The 14,686-nt window shown below is 41.9% G+C and overlaps 2 protein-coding genes across 4 annotated transcripts in view; one reads left to right on the top strand and one right to left on the bottom strand.

Moving 5' to 3' along the window:
* The window catches only part of LOC129190316 (gamma-aminobutyric acid receptor subunit beta-3-like), a 76,142-nt gene that overhangs the window by 41,657 nt on the left and 19,799 nt on the right, over positions 1 to 14,686 (bottom strand). For 2 of the 3 annotated variants that reach the window (XM_054792899.1, XM_054792907.1), the window contains exons 2-4: positions 6,708 to 6,758; positions 3,679 to 3,770; positions 3,491 to 3,558 (exon numbers count right to left, since the gene is read on the bottom strand). In XM_054792899.1, coding sequence (XP_054648874.1) covers positions 3,491 to 3,558; positions 3,679 to 3,770; positions 6,708 to 6,758 — 211 coding nt within the window. Of the gene's footprint in view, positions 1 to 3,490; positions 3,559 to 3,678; positions 3,771 to 3,848; positions 4,282 to 6,707; positions 6,759 to 14,686 lie in introns of those variants that run through there. The other variant, XM_054792915.1, reaches the window with a different exon arrangement.
* Positions 8,717 to 14,686, top strand: part of LOC129190329 (gamma-aminobutyric acid receptor subunit alpha-5-like) — a 35,468-nt gene continuing 29,498 nt past the window's right edge. Inside the window, exons 1-3 of the mRNA XM_054792925.1 lie at positions 8,717 to 9,094; positions 9,511 to 9,589; positions 10,202 to 10,323. Of these exons, the coding sequence (XP_054648900.1) occupies positions 9,079 to 9,094; positions 9,511 to 9,589; positions 10,202 to 10,323 (217 nt within the window). The 5' untranslated portion in view covers positions 8,717 to 9,078. The remainder of the gene's footprint in view (positions 9,095 to 9,510; positions 9,590 to 10,201; positions 10,324 to 14,686) is intronic.

The raw sequence follows: 14,686 nt of genomic DNA, 5'->3' as shown, positions 1-14,686 counted from the left end.
GATCAAAGTCTTATTCATCTTGTGTGTGAATTTATGACTTGTAGGCAATTTAGTTTCTGTCCCAGTGGGGGGCAACAGTTCTCTTTTCCTCCAACCGGCAGCGACAGATTGTCTATGAAGAAGACGGATTGTGGGTTGAGAGGAGAAAATGGCGAAACACATGCAGAAATCGGTAAAAAAATACAGGCAGCCAACACTGTCACAGAGCTTGTCTGGCGGTGGATCTGCCTTTAGTAGTGACGCCATCGCAAAAGAGAGGTGACATGGGTAATGTACTGTAGGTGACGTAGACACAAATGCAGTTGACAATGGCAGCCGAGGCAACAAGCTAGTGGTTAGCGTTGCCGAGCCATGTGGCGCGACACCGGAGCCTGACACCGGAAGCAGTTCAGAGTCGAGTGACTCTGAACCCGACCCTGATTCTTCTGACGAGTGGCTGCCGTCTAGATCGGTCAGCAGCAGGGATTCATCCCCACATCCAGCAGACCCCACCGTCACTCTGCTTGAATTTGCTTCTCTGCAGAAAAAGCTTGTTTTCTCTGTTTTTTCGTCAAAATCAGGTGTTTTTGCTGAAACTACCCTATGTTCTACCGTCAGTATCTAAAGACCCAAAAAGGCTGGAAACTTTTTCCTGATGAAAGAAGAGAGTCTAAAGATTCTTTAGATAGTTTCAATGTTTATGTAGTCATAAAACTCAATATTCTATGGGTCTTGAAAGTTCAGCAAAAATGCCCAAAAACTCTGGCAGTATGGAACTCTCTGCTCTGAACATGGCTGGCAGTCAATGAGTTAACTGAGATTAACTGAGATCTATCAGTCTGGAAAAGGTTATAAAGTCATTTCTAAAGCTTTGCAGCAGCGACGACTCATCCAAGAGGTCACAAAAGACCCCACAACAACATCCAAAGAACTGCAGGCCTCATTTGCCTAAGTTACGGTCAGTGTTCATGACTCCACCATCAGAAAGACACGGGGCAAAAACGGCCTGCATGGCAGAGTTCCAAAACAAACCCCACTGCTGAACAAAAATCTTGATGATCCCCAAAACCTTTGGGAAAATACTCTGGTCTGACAAGACAAAAGTTGAACATTTTGGAAGGTGTGTATCCCATTACATCTGGCGTAAAAGTTAATTTCAGAAAAAGAACATCAACAGTAAAACAACAGTAAAATACGGTGGTGGTAGTGTGATGCTCTGGGGCTGTTTTTCTGCTTCAATACCTGGAATACTTGCTGTGATAAATACACCCATTTTCCGCTAATCCTCATTAGGGTAGCGGGGTCATGGTGCAGTCTATCCCAGCTGACTTCGGGCGAGAGGCGGGGTACACCCTGGACTGGTCGCCAGCCAATCACAGGGCTCATATAGACAAACAACCATTCACACTCACATTCATACCTATGGACTATTTAGAATCGCCAATTAACCTAACGTGCATATTTTTGGAATGTGGGAGGAAACCGGAGTACCAGGAGAAATTTCCTGACTCTGTGGCCAACATGCTAACCTCCACAAAGAGACTCATTGCAACGCTTGATTGCAGTTGTTGCTGCTTAGGGTGGCCCAACCAGTTATTAGGTTTAGGGGGCAATCACGTTTTCACTGAGGCCGTGTAGGTTTGGATTTTTTTTCTCCCTTAATAATAAAAAGTGTCATGTAAAAGCTACATTAGTTTGATGATCTGAAACATTCAAGTGTGACAAACACGCAAAACAGTAACTATCTATCTACCTACGGTATCTATCTATCATCCTACACATGCAACGCTTTTGTAACTTGGCAGTGCTGATGTTGATGATCGTAATGTTATTTTCCCAGGCTGGACTTGAACCAATTTTGCTCGAGCAGGTCTTTCATTCCGTGCTAGAAATCTTAAAATAGGTGTCTGCAAACCCAGTCGATTGGGTGAGATTGTGCAAGCACATTTCTGATGCAATTTAGGTCATTGTCTGCTAATGTTTTAGGCACATCCAGTATATACACATATATACATATACATATATACTGTATATATATATACTGTATGTCGTTATTGTGCTGGTTTCACGTGCCAGAGAAGCCAGTCTGAAGTCTTTGATGGCTGTCTCAGTGGACCTCCTGGGAGAGCACTCCTGGACATTGTTAACTCTGGCTCAAGAGGTTAACAAGTGGCACCAATAAGGAGCTACGGTACCTGCTGGCTGCTGATTACAGAGGTTAATAAGATTTAAATGCTCATCACCGCCCAACTTGCTCCATGTAGTGGAAAAGGCACAATAATATCAATGTGGGATTAGGGAAAAGGGAATCGTTTCTGTGGACTGATGTAAGTGTCGATACTCATGAATGTCACATTTGAAGACATCCATGCATTCTTTTTCTATACCACTTGTTTTTGAGCCCGCCGAAAAACCCACGCATACACGAGGAGAACACGCAGAGATGCCCTGACGGTGACTGGAACAAGTCAGGAGGTCAACATGCTAACCACTTCCAGGGGGCCACCGTGCGGGCCCACTTTAATACAATCAACAAAAAAAACAGCAAACAGCTTTCTATCCAAACATTGCAAAGAGACTTTTGGAAAGACTGACCAGATTCTCAGCACCTTAAAACGTGGTGACAAAAGACCAAAATGCATTACAGTGGAACCTCAGCTTTTGTAGGATTGTCTCGGTTATCGTAAGACCAAACAAACCAGTCGGGTGCCCATACAAAGCATCCACGCACTGCACCGTGCGCTGATGAGGCGTTCAAGTGCACTGCGTATTTCAGAATGTTTGAGAAATCTTTACTTTTTTTTTTTTTTTATTTAGGACAACTGCAAAAAATTTGCAAATGCCAGACCTTTGATGAAGAAGGTGAGAAACACTTTTGATTTCAAGAAAGTATGAAGGTAGCGTTGGTTACAGTAGGATTGTAATGTTTGTTGCAGGTTGCATTGGGAATGGTTTAATGGCGACACATAACAGAAAGCGAGCATGGCCAGTGTGTGTAATGGCGATTGTACCTGCTGCTGGAGTTACATTAAAGATGTTTGCTAGTCTTCAATAAAGCTAAAACGTTAAATGTTCAATTATCCATTTAATTAACCATCTACCTTGTATATGTATTTTCTTTTGTTTTCTGCACGTAAAACTAGAGTTATTCTATTATCAAATGTGTTTTGTGTTAATATTTTGGGGTGTCTGGAACAGATTCATTGGATTTACATGATTTCCTATTGTAGAAATTGATTTGGTTTTTGGTTGATTTGGACCTTAAAAAAAACGTATCATAAACCTGTGAGGTTCAACAGTATACTTTTAAGGTATGAGTCCAGGGTGCCACATTCTGATTTCCCTTCCTGGCAACCCTGCCACAGTATCACACACAACTGCAGTGGCACTTCCCACAATTACTGTATAAGCCATATTTGGAATCAATGTACAGTATTTCTGTTTGAGAGCAGGCAAGATTGGGATGCCTTCGTTTTTATGTAAGCAGCATTTGTGATGCAAATCCACTCACCATGTTGACTTCAGACACCATGTCTATGCTGGCCACGTCTATACTCATCCCGACTGCGACTGGAGCCCCTGGAAGAGGTTAAACAGCGCATTATTTATGCATGTAGGCCTACACCTCTACACCTGACCACAACACAGCGATGGCGCCAAAAATCAAGCTGCTGGGGAGGATTAATGATGGGTGAATACCTCCAAAGTCTGGCCTCAGTCGAATATCGTACCCCTTGAGGAGTTTATCCACCGTCTCCTTCACGAAAGACATGTTGCCGGGCTCGTTGACGCTGAAATGACAAAACGAGATGATCACCTTGTCAGCCTGACCAATAACCTTGACTTAACCGCGCAGCGGGAGCGCTCACCTTTTGGCGCAACACACTATGGAGCCGACCACCAGTGCGGACAAGACGCGCAATTGACGAGCCTTGTGCGAAGTCAACATGTTTACAAGCACGGCAGCAGCAGCAGCAAAAAGGGCTCCTAAATCAACAGTCGTCCGCTTTCAAATCAGAGTAAAAAATCCATTGATTATCCATGAGAAAAGTCGGCTAGAGGAACGGAGGAGGGTGTCTTCAGTCAACGGCTGTCATGTGAAACACGGGCTGGCATTGCGGTCCAGCGCTGGTTCTGGTGCCGTCCGCGACTGTGCAGGAGCATGGAGCGTTCAGGAGCGCATATTGATGAGGAGGGTGGATGATGAGGCTGCCACTGCTGCTGCTGGTGGTGCTGCTGGTGGTGAAGGCACTCGGCTTGTTCTCATGAGACATGGAACCGAGGGGTGGGCGGATCGATCCGCGTGTCGATAGTAACGATAGCAAGGTAGTATCCGTATCGGATCGATACTAGTGAGATTAGAACAATATTTTTCGCCAATATGTGTGTTATGTTGTTCATATTGTTACATTGCTGATATTGCTATAGTTGTATTTTTGATAGATTTCATTTTGCACAAACAATTGTATGTAATAAAAAAGACTAATTGTATTAATTGTTGATATTGTCTTGTATATATTGTTTGTTGTTTTACAAATACACATGTTGATATTTTGTCCAGAAGGTATCTCTACAATTTAAAAAAGGTCAATGGTGTCCAAAGTGTGGCCCGGGGGCCATTTGCGGCCCGCGGCTGTGATTTTTTCGGACCGCAGCACAGTCTAAAATTGTAATTTAACAAGGAAACTTAAGAAAAAACAACAACAGCAGCAACAATAGGAAAATCAATCAAAAGTCAAAATAATAAGAGAAGAGTTGTAATCTAGCAAGGAAAAAAAGCCATAATCTCACAAGAATAAAGTAATAGTATGAGGAAAAATGGCATTTTAGTAGCATGAAGTTGAAATATTAAAGAAAAAATGTTTTGTTTTTTTTTAAAGTCAAAAAGAATGAATAAAGTTGTACATTTTGGAAATTTTGGGGGGAAACTTATAACATGTGAATAAAGTCAAATATAAGGAGAAGACAATATACAAGAAGAAAGTTGAAATATTTGGAAAATTATACCAAAAAAAATCAACAGCAGAAGTAAAGTCAAAATATTAAGAGAAAAAAGTTGCAATTTTATTAGAACATACTTGTAAAATGAGGAAAAATATCATTTTAGTAATAATGTTTAAGTAAAGAAAAAATATATTATCGTTTTAAAAGATATAAAGTTATAATTATGAGGAGAAAATTTAATAGAGGAAAGTTGAAATGAAATAGTTGGAAAATTAAAAAAAAAAAACAGCAGAAATGGAAAAAAAGAAGTCATGATCAAATGAACAAAAGTCGCAATTTTACGAGAATAAACTCGTATTATTGTGGAAAGAAGCCATTTTTAGTAGCATTTCACCTACATTACGAAGCTGAAATGCTGTTTTTTCTTGAGCTACATATAACGTCTTAGCATATCTCGATGTGTTGCTTTACAAAATATCAAAGTGGCCCTTGCATCCCTTCACTTTTCAGTACGTGGCCCTTGCTGGAAAAAGTTTGGACACCCCTGTATTAAGAGGTTGATTGGTTCGCGTAAGTCCCCGCTGAATGCCCTGGCACCGAAAACACCACCCCGCCACTGGGTTGTTCAAGTTTTTCATTTGTATTTTTCAGTTGCCAGGGTCTGGTAAGCAAATGGGATGGACCAAGTTCACCAGATGTCACTCCTCTGGATTTCTTTTTATGGGGTTTTGTTGTATGGAACAAATACAGAGAAATAGATAAGTACTTTATTAATTATAAATTGTAAATTGCAAATTTACGCAAGTCCTCAACGCCCTGAGGCAAAACCTCGCTGATGCCATTGCCATCATGGATGAGGCATGAGTGTTTTAGCAAATATTGCAAGAAATCGAGTAGCCTACCGACTTGTTATCCTTCATGCAAATATGGTTGCCATATAGAGGTGTATTCAATTAGAAAAAAAAGCCCTTCAAGGTTTACTCCTCATTTTGTAATCATTTCCACAGATAGACTATTCATTTGCTTTTGTAATAAATTGGTTAAATTGTAAAGATACTTTATGGACATGTTTGTGCTTAACATACCTGTATTGTGTTTTATTCTGTGTATAATGAGGACCAACAAATGAAAGGCAAGAATTGCAAAATCGTTTAATGAAATTTCAAGTCAAAAGTATTCATATTGGTATCGGCAATAATGTCCCTCTATTTACTTGGTATCGCATTGATACCAAAATTGACAGTATCGCCCACCCTCGGCTCACATGAGAGATGAAGCCCAACGCTGCCACGCTGCAAGAAATGCCCATCGGTCGCTGCAACAGCGGCGTTCCTGCTTTTAAGCCAGAGGCTGCATTTCCTACAAAACATCTTTTTTTTCTCATTCGGACTTTGCTTTTTTTCCATTTCCCTTCATGTCAAACCACGTGCGTAAAAGAAGAACCCTTTTTGATCAAGGCAACTGTGAAATATCACCACCTTTGTTGCAAACCCTCCCAATTCAACGACACCGATCGTAATTGTCCGGGACCCACTTGTCCTGACACCCTTTTCACACAATTTACACCAATGTATTTTCTCTAAAAGATGGTGTGACCGGAGGGTGTCAAGGGGGTCCCAAAGGGGTCGAGCTGCATTAATCGACCTCGATGCTTGTGATAGATAGGCTAATGTTGATGACTCATTTTCATGGCTCGACCATCAATTATGTTGGGTGTGACGAGGTGGTGGTGGTGGTGAAGAATTCCATGGCACCACTAGAGTGGGTTGGAAAGACCTGCTCACCTGCTTGTGTCGTAGATGGCGAACAACTTCTTGTTTCCGTCAACAGCATTCCTGAAAGAAAATGGCAATGGCAATGAGTTGGCAGGATCAATTCACTGAATGCATATATGCTGTATATGCAAATGCATATTCAAATTCCCTTTACTAGGAAAATGTCCATTTATCAGTGCTGATATTGTGCATCGGATGTTTCTTTTTTCCAGTTTTGTGAGCAGTACCAAAGCCGAAGAGACCACGTTTTTATGTTCGGGATCATTCCCTGCAGCAACAAGAAGATCTAAAACCAAAGCATGTATGGAAGACCTCCTCTTCACCGGACATTCTACAGGAGCTGTTCAAGAGTGGCGTGGTGCTGAACTCAACCTCCTGGTTGACACATCTGACTGCAGCCTTCACTGACCCATGTCCAATTTTTCGCTGAAGATGAACGACATTCACACAACAAATAGTCAAGGAAACATGGAACTCGGCTACCCTCTGATGGCAATTGTCTGGATGAGTTTGTGGTGAGATCTTCATCAAAGGAGGCCACTGTAGACATTTTAGAGACCCATACATTAGTAGAACTGAGGATGCCATTGATGCCACAGAAAATGCGGATAAATGGGCTAAATTCATTTTCCTCTTCAAAATTCTACACACAACACGCCATAATGACACAATGAAAAATGTTTTTTGAAATGTTTGCAAATTTATTAAAAATAAAAATAACTTCAAAAATCACATTAGCGTAAGTATTCACAGCCGTTGCCATGAAGCTCAAAATTGAATTAAGTGCATCTTGCGTCCACTGGTCATACTTGAGATGTTTCTAACGCTTAAGTAGAGTCCACTTCTCGTAAAATCAGTTGATTGGACATGATCTGAAAATGCACACATCTGTCTATATAAGGTCCACCAGTTGACAGTGCATTTCAAAGCACAAACCACGCATGTCTGCTGTTCTGAAGGTCCCAGTGAGCACAGTGGCCTCCATCATCCGTAAGGTTTGAAACCACCAGGACTCTTTCAATAGCTGCCCGGCCATCTAAACTGAGCCATTAGGGAGAAGGGCCTTCGAGAGGTGAGCTCAATGGTCACTTGGACAGAGCTCCAGCGTTCCTCTGTGCCAAAATGCACCAATCAGGCCTCTATGGTGGAGGGGTCAGACAGTAGCCACTACTTTGTAAAAGCCACATGGCAGCCCGCCTGGAGGTCACCAAAATGCACCTGAAGACGCTCATACCCTGACAAAAAAGACAATGATCCTTGTGAATGTTTTGACGCTTCCTTGAGAGGTGCTGCAAAGAGGAATGGGGGGAAAAAGCCCAAAGACAGGTGTGCCAAGCTTGTGGCATCATATTCCATAATACCTAAGGCTGTAGTTGCTGCCAAAGTGCATCAACAAAGAACTGAGCAAAGGCTGTGAATACTTATGCATGTGTGAATTCTTAGGGGTTATTTTTAAATAAATTTGCAAACAACTAAAAAAAAATACATTAAACAAATATTGAAATATGAGGTCTTGTGTGTAATATTGAGGGAAAAAAAGAATTTTTGAATAAGCCTGTCACAGAAAATGTGGGAAAGTGAAGCGCTGTGAATACTGTTTGCAAGGGTCCAACACAAAAGCTGGAATGCTGTGAAAGTCCTTTAACGATTTAACAAAAATGTAACGAGCCAATGTACTCATTTAGTAGGAAAACTAGTGAAAACTTTGTCTTAGCTTTTCTGTTGATAGAAAGCTGTCAATTCCTGTCCCTGAAATTAATCTTCATTGTTTGAATTATCGGTTCACAGGGTAATTTACAGGACCAAAAAAGGTAAAGTATGTTCCCACAGCCTAAAACATACTTCAGAAATGCACGTTGAAATTAATTAATTTAATTTTAGATGATTTTTTGCAAGGCAAGCAACAAGACTCTAATTATTTACTCAGCGTCTTTTTTTTAACATATGCCCCCTCCTTTGGTTGTCATCCCACCAATGGGAATCATTTGCGATCAAATTTGACCTCCATTGCAGCACTTTCATTTCCTCTCCACCACCAGTCGGCGTCACGTAGCGTGGAGTCACACCGGTCTCCTCGGAGGAGAGGCTGGCCGAGTGATGCTGCAGCTGCGGCAACACCTCTGGAGGTGATGCGTGAGGAAACGCGGTGAAGAAGGGGGGTGACCACATGCTGGAGAGATGCAGACATACAACTACAACCACAACGTCTGACTCCGAGAGAGAGAGAGAGGGAGAGAGAGAGGAACAAGGAGAGACGAGCAAGAGGAAGGGGAGCCAAGCGACCAGCACCGGGATTAGGTGGCTGTACCGGTGCAGCCTCTCATCGGAGATCCTCATCCCTCAAGGAGAGGAGGAGTACAGTCAAAAACAACCGTGAACAATGGATCAGCGTTCAGGTATTTTCTGTCTCTCTTTTACAACCACAATGCTGCTGTGAAAATGGTGTGAAAGGGCTCCATTTTTTTATGATGAAGAGAGTGGAACATGGTGGTGGTTGCATGCAGGGGGAGTGGGGTGGCCCTGTACATGCGTCGGAGCATCACAGCTTCACAGCTATTGAGCTGGACAACAACAGGGCCATGCTGCAGTGAAATTGCCTCCCCTGTTGGTGCAAGTGTGGCGAGACGTACAGGAGTTGCAGCTTGCAGCCTCATTGAGCAGAGGGTTGATAAAGTGATTCCTCTTAGAGGGTGGGGGGAGAGTTGCTTTGTGTGATTTGGGGGAGCATCACTTGGATTCACAAGCTGTAATATCTGGTAATACCAGGGTGGTTTGAGTCATTTGTTTGTTGTTGTTTGCGCATGTGTTCCAGCTGCAAAGAAAGTGAGCAGGATGTCTGCCTGCATGGCGTGGCTCCTGGTTCCCGTCCTTCTGTCCGGATGCCAAAAAGGGTAAACACAACTCAACTTAAACACGAATGCATCATGACCACACTGACATCATTACACCCACTGGTGAATTTCTAAATGGCCGTTGTATTGTCATTTTGCAAATGAAACTCTTGGATGTCCTGGACCTTTTGCTGAGCTTTCCTTTCGGCTGTGCTTCCTTCTCACTGATTGATGACATATCCCTGCTGCACTCTGTTACACCCTGCCTTAAGTGCAAAAGGATCCTTGGCCGTGCTGTCGGTAAATCAGCAGAATAGCCCACTCTCATCAGTGGCGTCTTCAAACATGCTCAAATCTAACTCAGTTGCAATTTCTGTGCACTCTTGTGTACTCTTTTCCTTGTAGCCACAGATGAGCCTCACCCTTTCTTTTATATGCCGAAAAAAACTTGATTTGATTTTGATTTTCTTTTTTAACTGTTATAAGCCAACGCCTTCATCGTCTTTGCTCGTGGTTCCGTGCCTGTGTTTAATAATTCAGCACAACAAGACTGCCCTGTGATGTTAGCCATGTAGGATCACATTTAACCGCACTACACTTGACACTCTTGCATTTTAACTAACATGAGGACGATTAACTGTCGGGTCTTTGACTTGAACTCTCCTCTCTCAGCGCCTGCCAGTCCTCCCAGGAGGCTCAGAAGGAGGCCGCCGCGAATGACAGCACGGTGTTCACGAGGATCTTGGACGGGCTTCTTGATGGTTATGACAACAGGCTGCGACCTGGCCTTGGAGGTTGGAGCATCTGTCTGTGTGTCTCCCGCCTACTGGGATTTTTATGCACTGATTTGTGGGATATGCAGGGGCGGGAACACGTCTCAATAGAGGTGAATGGTTGAGTTGTGAAAGCCAAACACCGGCAATCATGAGAGGATGCGTCACTCGATACAAGCACAACCTGAATGCTCCCGTCACTCTCTTTGCCTTGGCAACAGGAGCAAACCTTGAGAGTTGACACACTGCTATTTAAAGATGGATTTTTTAAATTTTTTCTCTGAGAGGCGTTAAAAATGAAAGCTTTTTAATTTCACCTGCCTTCAGCTAACGGACACCTTGATTTCTATCCTTTGTTTTCCTCTAGTTCTTTCATACAGGTGGTCCTCGGGTTACGTACGAGTTCCGTTCCTAGAATGCGATTTTTGGTGTAAGTTGGATCTTATACCTAAGGACCTGAAGGACATCAAATACAGTAATATAACGTTAAATACAAGAATGAAATGAAAGTGTAACACCAAAGCGCTAGCAACCTTCCTTCTCAATGATAAGACCACTACACTGCTGAGTTATCACTGCCGCTTTCATAGTATTAGATCATTTTTCTCAGGCAGGCAATAACATTTTCTCACATTTATCTCTTGTTTAAACACTCTCAAAAAAGTTCAAACCTTCGTTTGAATTTTAATGATCAGCCCTAATGAGCAACACAAGAAATTATTAAGCCACTCACGCATACAGTATTTAACTCACATGACCGTGCCTTTTCGCCCTGGCGCCGTTCCGCTGTAATGTATCGTTTTTGTATCCTTGTGAGTACATATTGCTGCAGATAAACCGAAGATTCATTTACAAGTTAGCAAGCAAGCAAGCTAACAAAACTAAAAAATACATGTACAATAGTGAGTCATCTCCTTGAGGATTTTGCCTGTGTCACGATAATCGATAAATCGATTAATCGACTGATTAAAAAAAAGCAGGTGGATAATTGTGGCGCCCTCGATAAATTGACATGTGCGCGTATGCGTGTGTTTCTTCTGCTCGTCTCTGCGTGCCACACAGGCTGGATGACAAGACGGTTCACTCTGCATCCGTCTGTGCGCATTGGTTCTATAGTGGAATGAACGGAGAGAGTGGGCCCTCGTGTCAGTCAGCCTCTTTGTGGAAGCGGGGCTACTCGTGAGTGGAGTACAGAGGGTGTAGCTGTTAGCTTCCTGAGGCGGCAAAAGCAAAAGACGTCAATAGACGTCTTTGGTGGTCAACGTTGCTTTTTGAAAAGACGTCAATAGACGTCTTTGGCATTGAAAGAGTTAATGTTTTGTCATTTCGTATACATGTTTTACACCATTAAACGATGAAAACTGCGACTTATTAGGTTGTGATATTCATGCAAACATGGTGAAAATGTACTTATATAGCGTTACACATTACTTAGATAGCTGCATATCCAGGTGAAATCAACAATAAAATCCACATTATTGCGCTAAAGCAGGGGTGTCCAAACTTTTTTCTTCAAGGGCCACATACTGACAAATCAAAGAATGTGGGGCCTCCTTTGATATTTAGAATTTTGTAAAAAGTATATATATATAATAGAAATCTTTAAAATTATATTATATGTATTTATTATGTATCAGATTAGTTAAAGTCAAAGCTTTGTTATTATTATTATCAACATTTCAGCTTTTTTACATTACGCCTTTTCTGTTGTATTTTTCCATTTTTTTGGCTTACTTTTAGTACTACGATATGCTGTGTGCTGCAAATGGCCCCTATGCCACACTTTGGACACCTCTGCGCTAAGGGATACCCAACAGGGGCCCACGGCTCGTTATTACATCGGCACGAATGCAATGGTGCAGTGGAATGATCCAGATGCAAGACAATGCTGTATTACAGGGAGATATGACATGGCTCCACATTTCTTACTGTGGACAAGCCCACGGAAGAGTGTTTCTCTCTGTCATCTGTCATTGTTTACTGTTTGCATCCCTCTTGCTACAATGACCAGCCATGCATACACGGCGATTTGCACCTGTTAAAAAAGATGCAAAAACAGGTTTCAAATTGGATAAAATGAAAAATGAACGTTGTGAATGCAAAATGATTACGTTTGCATTTCCTCCGCCTATTATTTTTTATGTTCTGATAACGTACATACAGTGGTGTGAAAAAGTGTTTGCCCCTTTCCTGATTTCGGATTTTTTCACATGTTTGTCACAATTAAATGTTTCAGATCATCAAACTAATTTAAATATTAGTCAATGACAACACAACTGAACACAAAATGCAGTTTTTAAATTAAACTTTGTATTATTAAGGGAGAAAAAAATCCAAACCTCCATGGCCGTGTGTGAACAGTGCTGTGGAGGAATTTTGGACCACTCATCTTTGCAGAATTGTTGTCATTCAGCCACATTGGAGGCTTTTCCAGCATGAAGCGCCTTTTTAAGGTCATGCCACAGCATCTCAATAGGATTCACGTCAGGACTTTGACTAGGCCACTCCAAAGTCTTCATTTTGTTTTTCTTCAGCCATTCAGAGGTGGACTTGCTGGTGTGTTTTGGATCATTGTCCTGCTGCAGAACACAAGTCAGTTTCAGCTTGAGGTCACAAACAGATGGCTGGACATTCTCCTTCAGGATGTTTTGGTAAAAAGCAGAATTCATGGTTCCATTTGTCACAGCAAGTCTTCCAGGTCCTAAAGCAGCAAAACAGCCTCAGACCATCACACTACCACCACCACATTTTACTGTTGGCATGATGCTCTTTTTGTGAAATGCGGCGTTACTTTTACGCCAGATGTAATGGGGCACACACACACCAAACTTTTGTCTTGTCAGACCAGAGGCCTGCAGTTCTATGGATGTTGTTGTGGAGTCTTTTGTGACTTCTTTGATGAGTCGCTGCTGCGCTCTGGGGGTAATTTTGGTTGCCTGGGAAAGTTCACCGCTGTTCCATGTTTTTGCCATTTGTGGCTAATGGCTCTCACTGTGGTTTGCTGGAGTCCCAAAGCTTTAGAAATGGCTTTATAACCTCTCAGTTAATCTCAGTTATGTTTTATTAATTTATTAAATTAAGTTTCATTTAAAAATGGCATTTTGCATTCAGTTGTGTTGTCATTGACTAACATTTAAATTAGTTTAATGATCTGAAACATCCAAGTGTGACAAACAAAAACAAACAAAGAAAAAAAAGAAATCAGGAAGGAGGCAAACACTTTCACACCACTGTATATTCTGCACATTCATGAACGCAAACAGAAACAAAAGGATTGCTAAAGGAGTGCTATTCTGTTCATATGACAGACGCAGTCCTTGTTGCATGTTAGTAGATGAGCTTTGCACACTTTGGGATGAAGTGTGCGTCTTTTTGGTGTATTCTTTCCTTGTAAGTAGTTCTCGAACGAGTCTCATGTTCACCAGCCAAAATGAATTGTTAATGAAGTTATGAAAGCGCGTAAGTACGCAACACGAAGGACCACCTGTAGACAGTACATACACACATACTGCACATACTGTACACCCTTTGTGCTATAACAAGAGGTGAGGTTGCTTTATACGGCTGCAAAAGCTTGCCCTCACAGCCTGGTAACGGTTGCTACCGTTGACAAAAGGAGAAAAATTCAAGGCCTTCATCGCCCATTGTACAACAAGCAGCTCGCTCCACATCACAAGTAATCAAAGCCTGCCAAGCACAAATTGATATGCACGGAGGAGGATTTTGTTGCAGTGTCCCACCTTTCATTTTCACACAATTCTCATGCGAGACACACCGTACACATTGAAAAAAACGGTGTGAAGTCGGGAACACCTGGTACAAATTCCAGTGCAGTACTGCTTAATATTGATCTGATTTCTGCAGCCCAGAAGCTACATTCATGCTGCATAGTTGAAGGCAACCCATTATTCCTTTAGAATGTGCCTATAGAGGGTGGGCCTTAAGTTTCCCTACATAGGAAAATGTATAATGCATATTTTTTTTATGTTCCAAATACCCTTGGGGTACCTGAAGGCTATGGCACTTGAAGGCCATGGTGTATCAGGTGAAGATAGGAAACATAAATTATCTCAAGGAAACGTATCACTAACGCCGTTACAAGCATAATCAACTTCAGTTCATTAACAGTAGAAAACATGTATTAATATGCGTTTTCCAAACAATGGTACTGCAATCTTATGAAGCACTTTACAGAGCGCAGTATTTAAATAAAAACTGTTGTTCAACATGAATGATTATTATTCCTCTGCGTGGAAACTTATGGCCCAACCTGTACGAGCTACAGTAATCCCTCACCACTTTGCGCTTCGAATTTTGCGGCCTCACTCGATCGCGCCTGTCATTCGTCAAAAAATATAAATATTAAAGGATATTTAAATCGTTT

The sequence above is a fragment of the Dunckerocampus dactyliophorus genome, chromosome 1 (genome assembly GCF_027744805.1).
Source record: "Dunckerocampus dactyliophorus isolate RoL2022-P2 chromosome 1, RoL_Ddac_1.1, whole genome shotgun sequence".
NCBI lineage: Eukaryota > Metazoa > Chordata > Actinopteri > Syngnathiformes > Syngnathidae > Dunckerocampus > Dunckerocampus dactyliophorus.
Note: the sequence above shows the minus strand (reverse complement) of the source record. Positions and strands in the feature narration are given on the sequence as shown.